We start from the raw sequence: 20,219 nt of genomic DNA, 5'->3' as shown, positions 1-20,219 counted from the left end.
GCTTACAATGCTACTGAAAATTAACAGGGGGTTTTGGGGAACTGTATGATCTATTTTCTTTTTCCTTTGAAACATTCTAAGATTGTGTGTGTGTGTGTAAATTTTATAATGCAAAAGAAAATATAGTCATGCACATATATACTAAGTCGCAACGCAGTAATAGCATTGCAGTACTAAAACATGCTTATAAAACAAGTTCCTCAAACTTTTATTTCTTCTACTGCCAAAATGCATAAAACCAAATAAAGACAATATGTGAGAAACCAGTAAGGCAGCTAGTCCTATTACCTGAGTGGAGTTAGATAGTTGGTTTTTCCACGGCTCCTCTGCGCTGCTGGTCAGGTTTGTGCGGTTATGAGGTAGAGTGAGTGCGTTTCGCTGCGGGTAAGGCACGTTTCCATTACTTCCACTTCCTGTTATGTGATTATTGCCTATCAAAAGAGTGTCTGTACTTCCCAGCATTCTTGTGCTACAGGGAGCATGGCCTGCAGAAAAGGGTCCATTGGCCAAAGGCTGCCCCGGGCAGGCAGGGCGGACTCCGGGCTGAGAGGCGCTAGGCACTCTGGTCAGAGCAAGCGGTGGCTGCTGGCCAGAGACTGAGTTTGTAGGCAGTGATGAGTCAGCTGCTGGCCCATTAGGAATTCCAGTAGATCGTACCTGTGCAACTCCTGTTTGTCTCACCTGTCAAAAAAACAAATAAAAAATAAATTCTGCTTGTGCAGCCCCAGGGGAAAGAATCAGAATATGAAGGTGTATAACCAAGTGATCTCTGATTTTACCCTAACACTTAATTTCTCTACATGGAAATATATATACCTTAAAAACAAAAAATTGTGCTTGTTCATATTTAGATTAGCTTTTTCAGAAAAGCAGAAATCAGTTTTATTTTTAATATACATCCCTTTAGTAATGACAAAAGAAAGCAGCTGAATATTATGGAAAATGACTCTGGAATTTGTGTCTTCCCCAATCACAGAATAGAAAATCTCAAAATTTCTTTCTACTACATTTATACGCCAGATCCTTAAAATTAAACACACACTAAAGAACTCCACTTCAGTTTAGAACAGATAGCCTGTTAAATATCAAATAATATAAATAAACCCTTAGAATACATACAAAATAGCATGTAAATAAGTAAAATACTAAGTCCTGTGTTCAAAATTAAATTTACAGCTCTTTTTTCCTAAAAATACCTATGTATTATTAGTATTACTAAATTCTATAAATACTGGGAGAAAGTAGAAGTGGGCATGAACATGCTCTAAAATGATGCTCTGGTCAATAAAAATACTCAAAATGCTACCAAATTTTAGGGGGAAAAATGCTATACACACTTGGTGCTGCTGCATTAAGACAAACTGACTTTCCAGCTGTTCCAGCATCAGTTTCTGAGCTGGATTTAAATTATTTCTATTTGCACGGAGCTGTTCCAAGTGCTAGAAGAAGAAGAAAAGAAGAAAAAGAATATAGTCAAAGATATATCTAAGAAGCTCAAGTTCACTATTTTAAGTAACCTTTCCCTGAAATGACCAGATAAACTCAGACTCGCTTTCTAGTCAGACACTAATTTCTGACCAATAGCTATCAACCCCAAGATGAAGTCTTTTAAGAAGCTTGAGAAAGTTAAGAAAGAAAGAAAGATTCAAACCAAACAAAACAAATGAACCTCACAGATGCAGAGAATACTGGTAGTTACCAGAGGGGAAAGGGTGGGGAGGCAAAATGGGTGAAGAGGATCCATGGTGAAAGATGATAACTAGATGTTTGGTAGTGATCACTTTGTAGTGCATACAGATGTCGAATTACACCATTATTCACCTGAGACATATAATGTTATCTACTAAATTTATCTCAGTTTTAAAAAGTAGTTTAAAAATATAAACATTCATCTGAAGAGGGTTTACTGCAATGTGATCCTTGAGATAAATGAGCACAAAATTTCACTCTCTAACACAGTATTTTTCAGTATTCACACAGAAAGCTCTTTAAGCTTAAAAATGCATTATCACAAGTACACTCAAACAGCACAGTTTGAAATAGGAAGAGTTGGACAACAAATTGTGTAAAACTAGTGATCTACTTAAATAAAAGTGTAACATCTACATAAAGAAATATGCTGTAACTATAAAAAATAAGAAAGCTCTCTCTATACATTGACAAGAAAATGTCTGTAAAAGAGATAATTAACGATATATATAGCATTCTATCATTTGTACAAAAAAGGAAAAAGATAATATATGAGAAGGGTGCATACATATTTTCTTGTGTATGCACGACATATCTCTGGAAAGATAACTATTCATTCTGGCTGTCTGCTAGGAGTGGAACTGAATGATTAAGGCCAGGAGTTTGAAAGAGAATTTACTCTATATACTGTATATTCATATTAATAGTTTGAACCATTTGAATATATTATCAGTTTAAAAGTAAATGTTGCCTGGCCGGAGTAGCTCAGTGGTTGAGCATCGACCTATGAACCAGGAGGTCACGGTTCGATTCCCAGCCAGGGCACATGCCTGGGTTGTGGGCTCGATCCCCAGTGTGGGGTGTGCAGGAGGCAGCTGATCCATGATTCTCTCTCATCATTGATGTTTCTCTCTCTCTTTCCCTCTCCTTTCCTCTCTGAAATCAATAAAGTAAATGTAAACAAGAATGAATTATCTGTTAGTCTGGTAAATATGATTTCATTTTATTTATGTGCATGTTGAGTTTACTGCTATTCAACTTTAAGAATACTTTAAAAACTTAAAGCTTACTATCTTTACTCTTTTTTAATAGAAAAACAATATGTCAAAAACATGTCTTACATACCTGTAATTTCTGTGGTGGCAAACACCATGAATGACTTGGTTGCTGTACTGGAGGATGTGACACTGCATGGCCACTACTCCAATTATCAGAAGTATTCTGGGAAAAATTGATAAAAAGAAACTTAAAAATATTTGGTGAAATCTAGACTTAAAAATAATGATTAATGGAGGCCAAATGACTATGATTGGAATATTTACATATAAAAGATGTTATGACATTAACTTTTAAACATAGCTTTACATGCATAATAAATTTGGAAAATCACAAATTTAAAAAATATTGATTTTTTAATAAGCCACCCAAAAAGGCCCACCCCTAAACTATGTCCCAAATGGCTAACCTAAATATCACACTGTCTACTAGGTCCAACATTAAATTTATTTCAATGTCAGTAGAAAGTGATAATGAAAAGTGTGTTGCAATCTTAACGGCAGGGAGATGAATAAAATGACTTGATGAAGGCAAAGTTATCCCTACGTTCTGTATTTCATATGATACTAAGAATTTGGGATGGAAAAACTCAAAACCTTTCACTCTTTGATGTCCACAGATTTAAAATAAAGGACAGGAGATGTTCAAACTGCACAAGTTCGGGGCAGTTGGGAATTTCTTTTTTGACAGGATTTTCTATTTCTCTAAGATATATACCTTGGTTGGACTAGATGTTCTTTTCCTCTTGGCAGGACTGGACAGGCCATCTACTTGGCTAGAAGGAATCGTGTGTAGTGGCAAGGATTGCTGTGAAATTGGTGTTTGACTGAGGCCTAATACAGGTTCAGTATTTGGATGATGAGGTTTACATGCCTAAGAATCACAGAAGGAAGACAAAAATAGGGTTCTATATACTCTTAATTCATTCCTTCAAATTATCAAACTTTACAAGCTGCATACTTTTCAAAGCTATGTGGACATCGCTGATTGCAATTATTGAAAATCAAAATCAAATGAATCATCAATGGAGGAATGTGTACCTTCCTTTGAAAAACTTGCATGAAAAATTAAACTGCAGTATTATTTTAAGAAATCTCCTTCAAAGTCATGAAAATGCGCAAAGGTTCTAAATTGGCACCCAAAATTTCTTCCCATGTCAGAGGGAGTTTTACTTTGATCTAGAGTCCCTTCACAATTAAAAGGCTTTTCATTAATAAAAGCCTCCTGTGCTCAGTAAAATATACTTGACCACTATAGATTGAAAAGAACCCTTAAAGCTGGGCACCTGCAGAACATAACCCAACTTCTCACCTGCTGTGCTGTGTTCATGGCACCCTGCCTGGAGGTAAGCTCTGCGGGGATTGGTAGGCTCCACGCCTCCTCAATACTAGGAAGTAATTTAGTTTTATTCTGTAGACTACCTTGTGGAAGGTTACACAACTGAGCCTAGGAAAAATTATGTAAAAAGCAAATTTAACACAAGCCTACTTGAGTAAGAGCAAGTCCACTAAATTTTCCTAAATGCTATAACTAACTGTTTTTTAAAAAAGAAAATAGATTCTTAATTTGGGGTTTCAGAAAGATACTAAGTATAAAGAGGGTAACCGAAATATAAACCTTTGTGAGAATTAAAACAAAGCTGAGCTCTGTTTTTAGAGTTCTCATAGCTGTCTTCTCATGAAACTCCAAGCAAGAGTGAAAGACAGTGTTCGTGTTCTTTTCTCTAAAATGCTATGACAACTTAAAAATGTAGACAGCACATAGAAAAAATTATGTAAATTAATATGCATCAAAAGAGTATATGTGCAAAAGAGCATTTTTTAAAATACTGCATATCTTATTTAAAATGAAAAGTAAAATAATATTATAAGCTATGGTATGTTTACAAAATATGGAAACAAATTATAGACATCAACACAACTAGACAAACTTTCCAGCCACCCTCCTCCTGCCTTAGTGTCATGGGGAAACGTGCCTTTAAAAAAAACTGCTACTAAAAATTTTACCTGTAAATACTTAATTCGTGCTGCAAGTGCAGAGGTATTACTACAACTTTTGCTTCTGGTTGCATTTAAGTAGCATTTAATGGCATCCTGAGGCTGGTTGCAGGATTCATAGAGTGTGCCTAGGTCCATCCAGGCTGCAGCATGGCCATGGTCCAATTGTACAGCACAAATATAGGCCTGTAAAGCATCCATAGGCTGATTTTGTTGCTGATATAGCACACTAGAAAGAGAAATTAAGAAAAAACAAGTCAACAAAAAAGAACTGCTTAGCTTCATAACATGATATAAACTGCAAAGTATATTATATGGGATGCACCTATCTTTGTGTATCAATTACAATGCCATTATCTTTATGCAATGTCTTACCCTATTGAACACCATGTATCTGCACTTGCTTCTGATTTATCAATAGACTGCCTGTAAGATATAAAGGCATCCTGAACTTTCCCAATACTTGAATAGCACCTGAGAGGAAAGGGGGGAAAAGTAAAAAAATTTCCATTATTACAGACTAATTTGCTGAAAGGATGGACTATATGTCAAAGCAAATGAAAAACCTAATAAGCTAAAATATTTATGTCATTATGTATACGATAATTATAATGCATACTATAATTAACCCTTCAATAAACGATATTATAGTCTATCATAGATGCTAAAGCAGGGGTGGGCAAACTTTTTGACTCGAGGGCCACAATGGGTTCTTAAACTGGACCGTAGGGCCGGAACAAAAGCATGGATGGAGTGTTTGTGTGAACTAATATAAATTCAAAGTAAACATCATTACATAAAAGGGTACGGTCTTTTTTTTTTTTTTTTTAGTTTTATTCATTTCAAAGGGCCGGATCCGGCCCGCGGGCCGTAGTTTGCCCACGGCTGTGCTAAAGCATGCTGCAGTAATGAACAGTATTGAAAGAATTAAAGGCCTTATCACTTCAATATTTACAATACTGAGAGTTGAAAACACACACACACCCCACTCTACTTATAAAACTTTATCTCCAGTTTTCTATTCAGTAAGAACATAGAGTTAAAAAACAAGAAAAACATTCTCTGTTGGTAAGAATTGCTGATTCAGATTGCAATTCCACTTTCCTAAATAATGAGGGCAATAATTCTTTAGTTCATAAAAAATACAAACATAGTATCAAGCTATCAAAAACAGTAAGAGTAGCAAAGTATGATTAAAGTTTCAAAGACCTGTCATTTTTAATTTTATTTTTATTGATTTCAGAGAGGAAGGGAGAGGGAAAGATAGAAACATCAATGATGAGAGAGAATCATTGATCAGCTGCCTCCTGCACAACCCCCACTGGGGATCGAGCCCACAAACCAGGCATGTTCACTGACTGGAATCAAACCTGGGACCCTTCAGTCCACAGGCCAACACTCTATCCACTGAGCCAAACCCAGCTAAGGCAAGACCTGTCATTTTTAATGCATATATACTTGATGGATACACAGAACAGCAGCTGACGTCCTATCTAATAAAAGAGCAATATGCAAATTGACCGTCACTCCAACACACAAGATGGCCACCACAAGATGGCCTGCAGGGGAGGGCAGTTGGGGGGGGGGGGCAGGCCAGCAGAGGAGGGCAGTTAGGGGCAATTGGGCCAGCAGTGGAGCAGTTAGGCGTCGATCAGGAAGTAGGGGCAATCAGGCCAGCAGAGGGGCAGTTAGGTGTCGATCAGGCTGGCAGGAGAGTGGTTAGGGGGTGATCGGGCTGGCAGGCAGAAGCAGTTAGGGGCAATCAGGCAGGCAGGCAGGCAGGTGAGTGGTTGGGAGCCAGCAGTCCTGGATTGTGAGAGGGATGTCCCACCGGGATCGGGCCTAAACGGGCAGTCGGTCCCAGATTGGAGAGGGTGCAGGCTGGGCTGAAGGAAACACACCCCCCCCCGCCCCCGCATGAATTTCATGCACCGGGCCTCTAGTTATAAATAAAGAAGTTATCTTCGTAGTGTTTGGCACTAAGAAAAAACACAAGAATAAACCCAGTCATTGTCTTCAAGGAGCTTATAATTTAGTTGAGAATTAAAGACACAGTATAAATGCCACAATGCCATATTAAATAGCTAGCACAGTTAATAACCAGTTTGAGAAATTTAGGGTAGAAGATACCACAGTATACACTAAAGGATTTGGAAAGGCAAGAAAAGAAAAGGTCAGAGCAAGGGATCTGAACATGTGTACATGCATTATTGTTTAGATCAGTGATTTCCAATTACCAGCCAGTATATGGCAATTTAACAAGCAAACAAAATGGAAAAACAACATATACATGTATATATGTTTTCCATTAAATTGACTCATATTTGTACTATAATTGACCCACCTTGAAATACTATTGGCTGAATAGCAAAATTTTTTTAAATGTGTTTACTTGCCCAAATATCATGTTTTTTAATTGAAATTTTTTTGGTGACATCGATATATATAAAAGGCTAAGTGTCCGTCCGACTGGTAGCTATTACTTGCACTGACCACCAGGGGGCAGAAGCTCAACGCAGGAGCTGCCATGACGTGCACTGGCAGTTTAAAAAGAAACAGCACCATGGACCTGGCGCCAACAAACCAACACTTGGCTTCCCCCAAGTGGGACACAGGCCCCGCCAAAATTGCAGCCAATCCTGCCAAGACCCCATGGTGAAAAATGCAGCCCACAGCCCAGCCCAGTCCGGAAACAGTGGCTGTGGGTGCTGGGTAATAACATCACATAGCAACGCCCAGCTTCCTCTCCCTAGCAACTAGCCTCCTTGGAGTTTCTTCAGCCCAGGAACCCAACTTGCTTTATATAGCAAGGTGCAAACATTTTACAGTTTAACCAAATGTTTGTGAAGCATTTTCCCGTGCCTCATCGCATTTGATCCTCACAGAAATCCTGGAGTAGACAGATAGGAGACTTGGTAGAATTCTATTTTCTTTTCATTAGCAAGACGCAAAGAGTGATATTAAAGTATTTCTTCTAATTAATTTCCTTTCAATGTGCATGAATCTGTGCACTGGGCCACTATTACATTAATAAAATTATACAGGTTTCAGGTGTACAATTCTATAATACATCATTGGCTTATTGTATTGTGTGTTCATCACCCTAAGTTCAGTCTCCCTCTATCACATTTTAATCCTCATATTCTTCGAAATTTTACTGATGAATAGAATCCAAAAGTGTGAGAACCTCTGATTCAGGCAGAGAAGATGAGAGACGGTATTTAAAAATTTAGTTTGAATAGTACAAAGACTTTGTAATACATTGAGTAGATATTCATGGAGGGTGGTAGTAGGTTATAACTTCATTTTGGTTTTTTGTGGTTTTTTTTTTTTTTTTCGTTTTTTAAGCATATTTTTATTGATTTCAGAGTGGAAGGGAGAGAGGAAGAAATAGAAACATCATTGATGAGAGGGAGTCATTGATTGGCTGCCTTCCTCACACCCCCTACTGGAGATCAAGCTTGCAACTCCAGTATGTGCCCTGACTAGGATTGAACTGTGACCTCCTGGTTCGTATGTCGATGCTGAACCACTGAGCCACGTCAGCCGGGCTGTAACTTCGTTTTTAAGCCTGATTAAACGGAGGAGGGAAAGCTAAGTATCATTGGCAAAAATATAAGGAGAAGCAGGTTTGGAGAAGAATATGATGAATGAGATTTGAAGTTTGCTGATTTTGATATGAGGTGAGGACATTAAAATGTGTTAAGTATAGGAGATGTGGTCCTAGAGTTTAATACCTTGGAGTGGAAGAGAGGGTAGAAGAACACAGAACATCTATTAAGGGAGAGGTAAAAATAAGCCTAAGGAATCACTAATATTGTGGACTGGGCAATATAAGAAATGTCAATGAGTGAGACAAAGAAGTATCAGACAGTTTCTGCAAACTGTTTTACAAGAGGAGGATTACAGTAGAAGAGGTCCTTAATGCAAAACAGGGAGAGATACACTAAGAAAGGGAATGTTTAACAGATAGTAGAAAAACATGCGCTGTTTGTTGTTGTTAAATCAAAGCCAAATCTCAGGTTTATAGATAAATTTGTCTAACCATTGGGAGGAATAAGCAGTAATTCCCAAAACCAATGTTTTCACATTCTATTCCCACAAAGTGAAAGTAGAAAACCAATGTGCCCAAACAGATGTTGCAGTCCAATTGCCAGTTTTATTAGTTTTCTCTGAAACTTAACTAGGTTCCCCTGAGACAGGTTTGTGTAATTAAAAAAGCACTTGGTGAACCCAGGACCTAGTCTAAGCTCTGATTAGTTAGTTACCTTGTGTAACTGTGACTTTGGAAAAAAATTTTATTCCTCTGAACTCACTTTCTATTTCTACACCTGTAAACTGATATGGTCCCTCCCAGCTCTAACACTCTATAGATAACATAGTCAATGACTGGTACTAGTATAACAGCATTACCACATTATACTTTCATTATGATATACACATGCCAAATGACGAACAAATTCAATCTTCAACACTGACTTGAATGCAGAAGTAATAAAAAGCCTCAGAAATATTAGGGTCATCAAATCCCAAACTTGCTTACTTATATTTGAGGTCTTCCTTCAGAGCTTTAATAACTTCTAAAATATAATTTATTTGGGTAAAAAAGGTGAAGGGATTGAGAACTACAAATTGGTAGTCACAAAATAATCCTAAGGATATATAGTATAGGGAATATAGTTGATAATATTTTAATAACTATGTACAGTACCAGGTGGGTAGTCAAAATATCAGGGTATCACTTTGTAAAGTATATGATTATCAAACCACTAAGCTGCACATCTAAAACTAACATAAAATAAAATATAATTTATAAAAATTTATCACAATAAAACACATTCTAAGCAACACATTAACCTGTATGATTTTATTAACCAATGTCACCCCAATAAATTCAATTAAAAAATAAAACAAAATAGAATGATTTCAAAAGAAATCATAAAACTGAAACCTTCAGAGTGGGAAGGTACCTAATAGATAATCTAACTCTGGGCTTATCAACCTCAGCATTGACATTTGGGGCCAGTTAATCTTTTGTTGTACAGGGCTGTCTCACGAGATGCCAGTAGCATTTCCCATAGAGGTGATGACCAAAACGTTTCCAGACATAATGAAATGTCCCCTATGGGGCAAAATAGCCCCTACTGATAACCACTGACCTAATATAATCTGATTTAAAAGGTTAAAGGGAAGTTAAAGCCTCATGGGGTTAACTATACCATCCATGATTCCACAAATAGTAGCCTAGCCAAGACTTGAATTCATGTCTCTCAGCTCCTAGTACACTGATCTTCCCACCATGCCCTAAAAGCTAAAACCATTTAAGAACCAAATACAATCTAATAATGATCCAAAATATAATCTATCAGATAAACATACATAAGGTGTATTTCGGAGAATCACTACACACAATTTATGTACAGAGAAAAGTTTACAGGCTCTCAGAAAACTGTTTTCATGACATGACGCTTCTCCTTTCCAACAAATCCAATAATGTATCTACTTTCTCACTGCAAGATTTCAAGTAGAATTGTGATGAGATCTATTAATCAAACATGTCCATTCTAAGGTATACATCATTAATCAAAATTATAAATAGCAAGGTTCTATTGCCTACTGGTAGTCAACAGGCAGAATGAGAAATTCTCTGTTCTGTTAAATTGACACATAGAGAAAACCACCATATTCAGAAGCTTTTTTTTTTAACTTCCAGAAATCTTAGTTTATATTTGCAACCTGATTATTGTATTTTCCCTTTTAAATATAACAAACAGTTTGGATCATAATTCAAATCTCTCAGCTGAAATAAACAAAAACAAAACTTAAGTGTCTGATAAGTCTCACCTTCCGAGGAAATACCAGGACTGGCCAGAATTAGGATCTGCTTCCAAGGACTTTTGGAGATACTGAATAGCACAGTTTTCCTTGGCAGCTTTATCTCCCAGGAGATCTATAGTGTGATGCATCCAACCTATAGTAAATGAATTAAAATATTTACCTGAATGATTTAACTGTTCTTCTATTGCTAAGAATACCACACAGAAAGCAAACAAAAATATTCTTTTCAGTTAATTAATTCATTTAGTTTGGGATACACACTCCAAAAATTCTGAACTACCAATTCTGGCCACATGAAAGCCTATTTCTCTCAGGAAGGTACAGTCAAAGCTATGAAGAACATTTATTCCAGAGAAATTTAAACAATTTTAAGCACTGACTTGACACAAACTATAGCTCCTAATTTTGGTATCTGAAAAAATTCCAAATTATAAACCAAAAAATACAAAGATGTTAAATTTAACTCACTATTACACATAAAAATTTATGTTCATTGAATCTCCAAAACAGTGTATTAACCCAACATTTATTTCCAAGAAATAAATATATGGCTATACAATCAATGACAGTCCAGAGTAAAACACACACACGCTACATTATTGGTGTCGGCCAAATATATACACAACTTACATAAAGTAAAAACTATAAAGTATTTGACAATTTAAAATAACCCAAGGTGCCCTAGCCAGTTTGGCTCAGTAGCTAGAGCGCTGGCCAGTGGACTGAAGGATCCCGGGCTCAGTTCTGATCAAAGGGCACGCACCTTGGTTGCAGGCTGGATCCCTGGCCTTAGGTGGGGCTTGTGTGGGAGGCAACCAATCGATGTGTCTCTTTCACATCATTATTTCTCTCTCAGTCTCCCTCCTCCCTTCCACTCTCTCTAGAAATCAATGGAAAAATATCCTCAGGTGAGGATTAACAAAACAAATAAAATAACCCAAAACTATAAGTATATCCAAGTGGTGCAAATAAGAATGGTACAAATGGGTACCACAAACATTTAATAAACAAATTTAGGTAGTGCATAATCTCACTTATATGTGAAATCTAATGAACAAAATAAACTGATGAACAGAATAGGTCCAGAGGCATGGATGCATGAAACAGAATAACAGATCTCGGGGCGGGGGATTAACCAAAGAACATATACATATATATATAGCCCATGGACAAAGACAATAGTGCAGGGAAGGCCTGGAGTGGGGCAGGGGCTGGCTGGAGGAGGGCAAAGGGGGAGGAAATGGGGGACACCTGTAATAGTGTCAACAATAAAAATACATACATTATAAACATGTTGTATAACTTAAAAAATATAATTTTTATTATTTATAAATAAATAAAAGACTGCATCATAGAGTAGTATACTCTAAACCATGAAAGACACACAGAAATAATTCGGTTTAATTTGTTGGGGAATTCTATTTCAGTTGTGGATCAATCCAAGTGCATAATACCAACTCTGTTCTTTGTGTGTAGACTACAGTATGTATAACAAATACGGACACTTATTTTCTGACATTTATTATAGTTGCTGTGCTGCAAAAGATATTTTAAGAGGATTGAGTCACTGTGTTTTATGGAAATATAAGCCAATCACATGATTAGTCATTCGTTCCTCCCTTATCTCTCCTGCAACTATTAAGAACAGGACTTAGAATAATAGGCTCTAAAAGGAGCTGCTTAAGCAGCAGGAACAAGTAAGTAGAAAGGATTAATGTTTAGGCATAAATTAGACTCAATTAAGGGAAATATTTTTCCTTTTAAAACCTTGAAAAGGTTACTTATAAGCCAGTGCCAAAGAGGATAGGTCAGTGGTCGGCAAACTCATTAGTCAACAGAGCCAAATATCAACAGTACAACGACTGGAATTTCTTTTGAGAGCCACATTTTTTAAACTTAAACTATATAGGTAGGTACACTGGTATTAACTTAATTAGGGTACTCCTAAGCTGGCCTTTGCTAAAAACGTCCTCAATCTGAGGGGTCGACCTCAGCGAACGTACCCCCACTTCTTCTAACGCCACTTCTTCAAAATAGACTCGCCCAGGCCGAAAACCGACTTCTGTGCATGGGCCACGAAGTTTCAATAGCACTGTACGTGCGCGCCCGCATGTGGTATTTTGTGGAAGAGCCACACTCAAGGGGCCAGAGAGCCGCATGTGGCTCGCGAGCTGCGGTTTGCCGACCACTGGGATAGGTGATTCAGATATAACTAAAACCAAAATTGTTTCAATGCATTTCTTAAATTAAAAAGGTGTATGCATTTATGCTATTGATGCCTTCTTTACAACAGCTAAAATACATAAAAACTTAATTATAAATAGTGTAGATAAAAAAGCAGTTCATATGCCGAAGGAATTTCTTCTCTGATAATGCTCCTAGGGCAATGGAAACTAAAGAGAAAATAAACAAATGGGACTACATCAAAATAAAAAGCTTTTGCACAGCAAAGGAAACCATCAACAAAACAACAAGAAGACCCACTACATGGGAGAACATATTTGCCAATGATACCACCGATAAGGGTTTAATTTCCAACATTTACAGGGATCTCATGAAACTTAACAAAAGGAAGATAAACAATCCAATAAAAAAATGGGCAACGGACCTAGATAGACACTTTTCGAAAGAGGACATACAGAAGGCCAAAAGACATATGAAAACATGTTCAAAGTCACTAATTATACGAGAGATGCAAATCAAAACGACAATGCGTTATCATCAACCACCTGTCAGAATGGCTATCATCAACAAATCAACAAACAACAAGTGCTGGAGAGGATGTGGAGAAAAAGGAACCCTTGTGCACTGCTGGTGGGAATGCAGACTGGTGCAGCCACTGTGGAGAACAGTATGGAGCTACCTCAAAAAACTAAAAATGAAACTCCCATTTGACCCAGTGATCCCACTACTAGGAATATATCCCAAGAAACCAGAAACGCCAATCAGAAAGGATATATGCACCCCTATGTTCATAGCAGCACAATTCACCATAGCTAAGATTTGGAAACAGCCTAAGTGCCCATCAGCAGATGAGTGGATTAGAAAACTGTGGTACATATGCACAATGGAAAAAAAGGAACTCTTGCCTTTTGCAACAGCATGGATGGAACTGGAGAGCATTATGCTAAGTGAAATAAGCCAGTCAGAGAAAGATAAATACCACATGATCTCACTCATTTGTGGATTATAGAGAACAACATAGACTGATGAACAGGGACAGACCCAAAGGCTGAGAAACAGCGATCAGGCTATCCCCAGAAGGAAAGTAGGGGAGGGCGGGGGTAAGGGGAAGAGATCAACCGAAGGACTTGTATACATGTATATAAGCCAAACCAATGGACATGGACAACAGGGGGATGGGAGCATGAGTTTGCGGGGGGGGGGGGGGGGGGGGGGGGGGGGGGCGGCGCTGGGGGTTAATGGGGGGGGATGAGGACACATTTGTAATACCTTAACTAATAATAATAATAATAATAATAATTTTAAAAAAGCAGTTCAAATTAAAATTTTAGCTGAATGAGTAAACTGTCTATTCAAAAGGCATCACTTTGTACTTAAGAACACAAAACCCTTTACTGTACCAATAAACTTGTTTATGTTTAAAGATAAAAATTCACACTACTCAAATACTACATATAAATCATTAAAAATAAATATTTAAATACTTCTACAATTTTTAAGACTATGAATAACTCAAGTAAAATTCTAACTAGAGATTAAATGAAAAACAAAACTTTTATATGAAGGCAATGTATTTATTTTGTATAATAATCGTACAATATAAGTGATAAAATTAAACAAATTTAAAATTACATGTCACATTATGAAGACATTCATATTACTATCTTGAATATAAATTAAGAATAAATTATTTGTCCAGACCAAAAACAAGCAAACAAAAGCTTAAAAATTAAAACAACCCAAATACCAAATACAGACAAAAAACATAATGACCAAGCAACAAAATTAAATGCTGGAGAACTCCATCACCACCTTCTTGGTAACAGTGACACATTACATCCAAATGGATACATTCCTTCATCTCTGACATTAGAATATACTGCATGTGTACAAAAACTATATGTAGTGTTAGATATTCCACAATTTTTAGATAAAAAGTTTTCGTTAATATTACCGACAGAACTACGAAAGCAAGCTCACCAAAACAGTGACTGTAAGCAAATCATTTCATTTCAATGAGTGCGAATCACATCTGAGATAAAGTTTTCAATGCCCCTCGCCCATGGATTAAGTACTAGAAAGTAAGTTTGAGAATTTAAAAGGAATAGCTGCACTAATGAATTGTAATGAGATGAACTGTGAAACGGACTATGCTTGGCAAAGAGTGAAAATATGTTGGATTCAGCCCAGCCGGTGTGGCTCAGTGGTTGAGCATCAACCCATGAACCAGGTCACGGTTCAATTCCCAGTCAGGGCATATGCCTGGGCTATGGACTTGATCTTCAGTGTGGGGCATGCAGGAGGCAGCCAATCAATGATTCTCTCTCATCACTGATGTTTCTATCTCTCCCTCTCCCTCCCCCTCTGAATATTAATAAGTAAATATTTTAGGAAGGAAGGAGGGAGGGAGGGAGGGAGGGAAATATGCTGGGTTCAAATTAATTCTATCAACTCTGAGCAAAGGATGGGAAAGAAATAAAATACACGAGCCACATATTTACCATCCCTGACATGTAAAAAACATAAAGAGAAGTACTTATAATATACTAAATGTATACTAATACATACCTAACTGTTGCAAGACAGTTGCTTTTACTTGTGCAGAAAGGTTTTCTGTCTGCAAAAGTTGTTCATAAGCTTCCTTTGCAGAATGATACTTCCTCTAAAGGCAGAAAAAATGATTTAAAGAAAAATAAATATCTTTCAAGAACCAGTTCATATATTAAGATTTATACAATACTGGTATTTTATACATATTTTTATACAATACTGGTATTTTATACATATTTTTAAACCAACTGAAAGAAAAAGAACTAATTCCATTACTAAATGTTACTTCAACACTAGACAATTGTGGTTCATGCTTCAGAGAACCTAAAACAAGTAAAACATTTAATAAAGTAGCACTAATATATGACTGTTTAAGAATTTCCCAAATCTCAATACTTAAAAAAAGAAAACCATCTCAACCTATTTAATAACATACATGATTTCAACTTTGTTTGCCTAGAAATACCAAGTTCCCAAGCAACTTAATATGAACAATAGAACACATGACAAAATGCTTTGCACATGACAAAATGCTTTACAAATTCTAAGGGTAAAAGCAGTTAAAAACTAAGTTCAAAAGATAGTCACCAGCATATATATATATTTAAAAAAAACTATAAAAATGTATAATACATATGATATTAAAGACACCAAATTTCCCATAGTTACAGTTTGTAATATTTAAGGTTCCATAGGCAAATTTCTAAATGAAACCATTTACCCACAGTTTTCTCCCCAAAGTACTGGTATGACTAAAACCCATCACTGCTAGTCATAAAGCTTAAGGTAACTCCTCAAAAAAGGGGAAATGAAAAGCCAATAAAGAAAACCTCATAAATATTACCTTTAAAACATACTTGACAAAAAAAATATTGGAATGAAGTGGCATTTTCATACCACTAATAGTACACAGTTGCTTGAGCAAACAAATCTTTCTCCAGAAAAGTATGATCAAATAGAAAACTAGCTGTGTGAGCCTCAGGCAAATCACTTAAACTATAATTCAACATCCAAAGAACAGAGGTAATGCCTGATCTTTCTATCTGGAGTTGTTCTAACGATCAAATGAGATAAGTAAAAAGCTACAGAAACAAATAAGGAACTATATAAATACAGTATGTCAACATGCAGAAGATTTGAAAGAACTGTCTATTATTACAGCTAAATTAGTTCCCCCTAAACATTAATCTGGTCTGAAAGAGTTAATTAGACAGTTAATGAAGGACAAAGACCAAATTATTCAACCAACTTCCTTCCACTGATAAATATTTACTGAACACCTAGTACATAACAGGAACTGCTGGGACTATAGTGTAGTGAAGAATACAGAGAGAAAAGCGAGTAAAACATGCTGTATTATGTACAATAACAGTATGGTATCTCCCAGAGGAAGAAAGTTAAGATTATTTGTTTATTTTTAATCCTTGCCCAAAGATATGTTTTTATTTATTTTTAGAGAGTGAGGAAGGGAGAGAGAAACATCAATCGGTTTCCTCCCCTACGTACCCTAACCGGGGGATCAAACCCACAACTTAGGTATGTGCCCTGACTGAGAATCAAACCCACAACCGTTTTGGTTTATGGGACGACCTTCCAATCAATTGAGCCACCCGGCCAGGACAAAACACATGTTAAGTTTAGAGTACTAGCAGGGTGGGCAACAAATGCAGAGACAAGCAAATATGACTTCACAGAGAACTTCCTAAACCATGTTAAAGACTATATAGACTGTATCTTGGGACAATGGAGTACCACTGAAATGAATTCAAACAATATGATCAGATTTATATTTTAGGAAGACTACTTTTTGGAATTACCTTAATAAATGACAAAACATACCTTCAAAAACTAAGAAAAAAATACTTGAAAAACTGGTAGAATATTGAGAAACATGAAATTGGATTTCTATCTTATACCACATACAAAAAACTGGTAACTGCATTAAGGACCTAAATATGAAAGGTAAAAGAATAAAACTAAGAGATGAAAATGTCAGAGAATATTTCCTTGAAATGAGAAAGAACTTATTTGACATGACCAAAACAGCACAAATCACAAGGAAGACTAAAGTTCTACTTGAAACACATAAGCAGAAAAATAGTCAATGGACATAAAAACACATAAAAGCTGAAAAAGATGTGAAGAAGTGTACATCTCTAGAAAACAGAAAGTGCAAGTTTAAACAAGAGACTACCTTCTACCCATCAGACTGACAAACATAAGAAAGTTGGGTTAATTTCAAGTACTGTGGGAATGTCAGTAAAAACAGAACAAAAAACTCCCTCTAATGACCTCCAGGAAGAGGACTTACTCATGAAATTATGTCTGAAAATATGCTATAGTCAATCTCACTCTTGGGATACATATGCCAAAGAAACCTTCCCATAAATAATGTCCTAAATGGCACTGTTTATAGTATCAGGGAGTTGGACAACCTGAAAATGAACATTCTGCCCTGCAGAGTTCCTCAGTGGTTAGAGCACCTGCCCTCAGACCCTGTAGGAGGCAACCAATTGATTTGTCTCTCTCACATCGATGTTTCTCTCTCTGTCTCTCCCTCTCCCTCCCACTCTCTCTAAAAACCAATGAAAAAAATATTCTTAGGTGAGAATAAAAATAAAAAAGAAAAAAAGAAAGAAAATGAACATCCTTATTATAAACACCAAGTAGAGATTTTTCAAATGAAAGAATCAATTGGGGTGTTGCTCCCATATTACCTTCACAAAATTAACACCAACAGACAACTTCTCATCAGAAACAATGAAAGCCAAAAGACAATGAAATGTAAATTTCAAAGTTGTTAAATAAAACCGAATTCTACTTCTAGCAAAAACACTCATTAAAAAGAAATGTGAAACCTAGCTGGTTTGGCTCAGTGGATAGAGCATCGCCTGTGGACTGAAGGATCCCGGTTGGATTCCGGTCAAGGGCCAGCAGGGGGCATGCAGGAGGCAGCCAATCAATGATCTCTCTCATCATTGATGTTTCTATCTCTCCCTCTCCCTTCCTCTCTAAAATCAATAAAAATATATTTTTTAAAAAGTTAAAAAAAAATAAAGGTGAGAAAATTCTGCTTCAGCTAGTGACAGACCAGTGATCTCACTAAGAACTAAAAAAGCTGGGGGGGGGGGGGGGGGCGGGGATCAGAATTCATCCTTTTAAAGACAGCAGAGAGCTCCTGAGGTAATGAGAACAGAAGGAGCTAAGAACCCAGGGAGGGAACTTTGGAGAAGAAGCTGATTTCTATAGCTGCTTTCACCCTGGGGTGTTTGCTGATTCAGCAGAAATCAGCAGCTGGCAGGAGGCTGGGATTAGCATTGGCAGGTAAAGACACCGATCCACAACATGTGTGTAATTTTCACAGGCATCTTCTCGAGGAAAATAACATCCCTAGAGCAGTAGGGTGGGTGGGTGTGTTGGTGTATGTGTTGGTGCAGATGGAGGTGTCCAGAAATCTGATGTTAATTTTTTAAAGCACCCCATGGTAGCTCTGAAACAAAACAGACCTTACACATCATGTACAAATATCTAGTATTTTTCTCCATGAAAAGATGTTATAAAATTTATGTTTTGGGTAGACTATGATCACCTAATACTTCTCATACCAACTTATACCTGATTTCCCATACCACTGCCTAGAGTAAATGTCTGTATTATACCTTTTATTATACAACTAAGCACAATCTGCCATACATAAAAACAATGCTCTAAAATTAAACTGAAAAAGTATTTTAAATATAGCACCATAAAAGCAGTGATAATGACATCAAAAGGTGACTCTAGTATGCCTTTCAAATGGTGACACATAGAAGAAATATTTCAATCTTAAGAAACTAAAAACAATGCATTATAACAACCATCTATAAACATTTTGATAAGAAAACTAGCCATTTCATATCAAGAATAAGAGAAATCTTCTTATATATAGCCATTTAAGCCTAGAGGTAAATCATATTAAATGAAATTAGTTTGTACAGAGCAAGTACTCTGTGTAATAGCTGTTTCACTAAACAAAATCTTGATCATGTTTAATAATTTTAAAATGTATGTAAGTGGTAATACCCAGAATTCCATTAAAATTATATGGGTAACCACTTTTGTTTTAAGTAAGATAAGTTAAAACACTTACCTGAGTTTCATACAAGTGGGCAATATGAAATTGAACTGCAAAGATAATGGAAAATAGAAATCAATACACAAGTGCTTGGGATAAATTAAGTAAGAATATAAAATGTAAAACGTAAGCACGGTCTACACTATACAGACTTAATAATGGAGCATAACTTTTATTTTTAATAAAATAGAATATAAAAACAAATACATACAACCATAACAAACCACATGTATTCACTGTTGGTCATTTATCAAATTTTGTCAATGTAATTACTAAAATACTGAAATCTACAGCAAGTGAGTATTACTTCTTTTTTTAATTTTTTTTCAATTACAGTTTATATTCAGTATAATTTTGTATTGGTTTCAGTGAGTATACTTCTTACAAAGTTCAAAATGGCCACATTAAACAAATAAACTTTTTATAATCGTATACATTTCAAAAAATGGTATTTAAAAACTGAGTTGTAGGTGAAAAATATAGTCACTATTCGTAAAAAACATATTAAAACAGAAAAAAGCCTGTAGTATTTTTCTTATACCATATTTCATATCAGCAACACTTATAAAGAAGTCATAGACCCAGGCTCACACTGGTAATAACACAGAGAATGAAAGTAGTTGTTGGATTTCTCTATCGGTTCTTCAGAATTTTTTTTAAAGTCAAACCACTTGGAAGGCAAGAGTCACAAGATTAACAAGTATGTCTTGAAAATCAAATAAAAGTTATATGTCATCTTTTATTTTCAGCTCTTCCTGATAGTGCATCACCAGAGTATGAACGATCCAATG

The 20,219-nt window shown here is 36.2% G+C and overlaps 1 protein-coding gene across 28 annotated transcripts in view; it reads right to left on the bottom strand.

Annotated features, from left to right (window-relative positions):
* The window catches only part of KDM6A (lysine demethylase 6A), a 178,381-nt gene that overhangs the window by 43,909 nt on the left and 114,253 nt on the right, over window positions 1-20,219 (bottom strand). For 9 of the 28 annotated variants that reach the window (XM_036304825.1, XM_036304819.1, XM_036304815.1 and 6 more), the window contains 10 exons: window positions 19,444-19,478; window positions 15,333-15,426; window positions 10,587-10,713; window positions 5,118-5,216; window positions 4,752-4,971; window positions 4,057-4,191; window positions 3,463-3,618; window positions 2,815-2,910; window positions 1,338-1,439; window positions 289-681 (listed from right to left, as the gene is read on the bottom strand). In XM_036304825.1, the coding sequence (XP_036160718.1) occupies window positions 289-681; window positions 1,338-1,439; window positions 2,815-2,910; window positions 3,463-3,618; window positions 4,057-4,191; window positions 4,752-4,971; window positions 5,118-5,216; window positions 10,587-10,713; window positions 15,333-15,426; window positions 19,444-19,478 (1,457 nt within the window). The remainder of the gene's footprint in view (window positions 1-288; window positions 682-1,337; window positions 1,440-2,814; window positions 2,911-3,462; window positions 3,619-4,056; window positions 4,192-4,751; window positions 4,972-5,117; window positions 5,217-10,586; window positions 10,714-15,332; window positions 15,427-19,443; window positions 19,479-20,219) is intronic. The other 19 variants (XM_036304823.1, XM_036304826.1, XM_036304833.1 and 16 more) reach the window with 9 other exon arrangements.

This window comes from Myotis myotis, unplaced genomic scaffold, assembly GCF_014108235.1.
Source record: "Myotis myotis isolate mMyoMyo1 unplaced genomic scaffold, mMyoMyo1.p scaffold_m19_p_4, whole genome shotgun sequence".
In the NCBI taxonomy this organism is placed as follows: domain Eukaryota; kingdom Metazoa; phylum Chordata; class Mammalia; order Chiroptera; family Vespertilionidae; genus Myotis; species Myotis myotis.
This window is presented reverse-complemented; position numbering and strand designations above follow the sequence as displayed.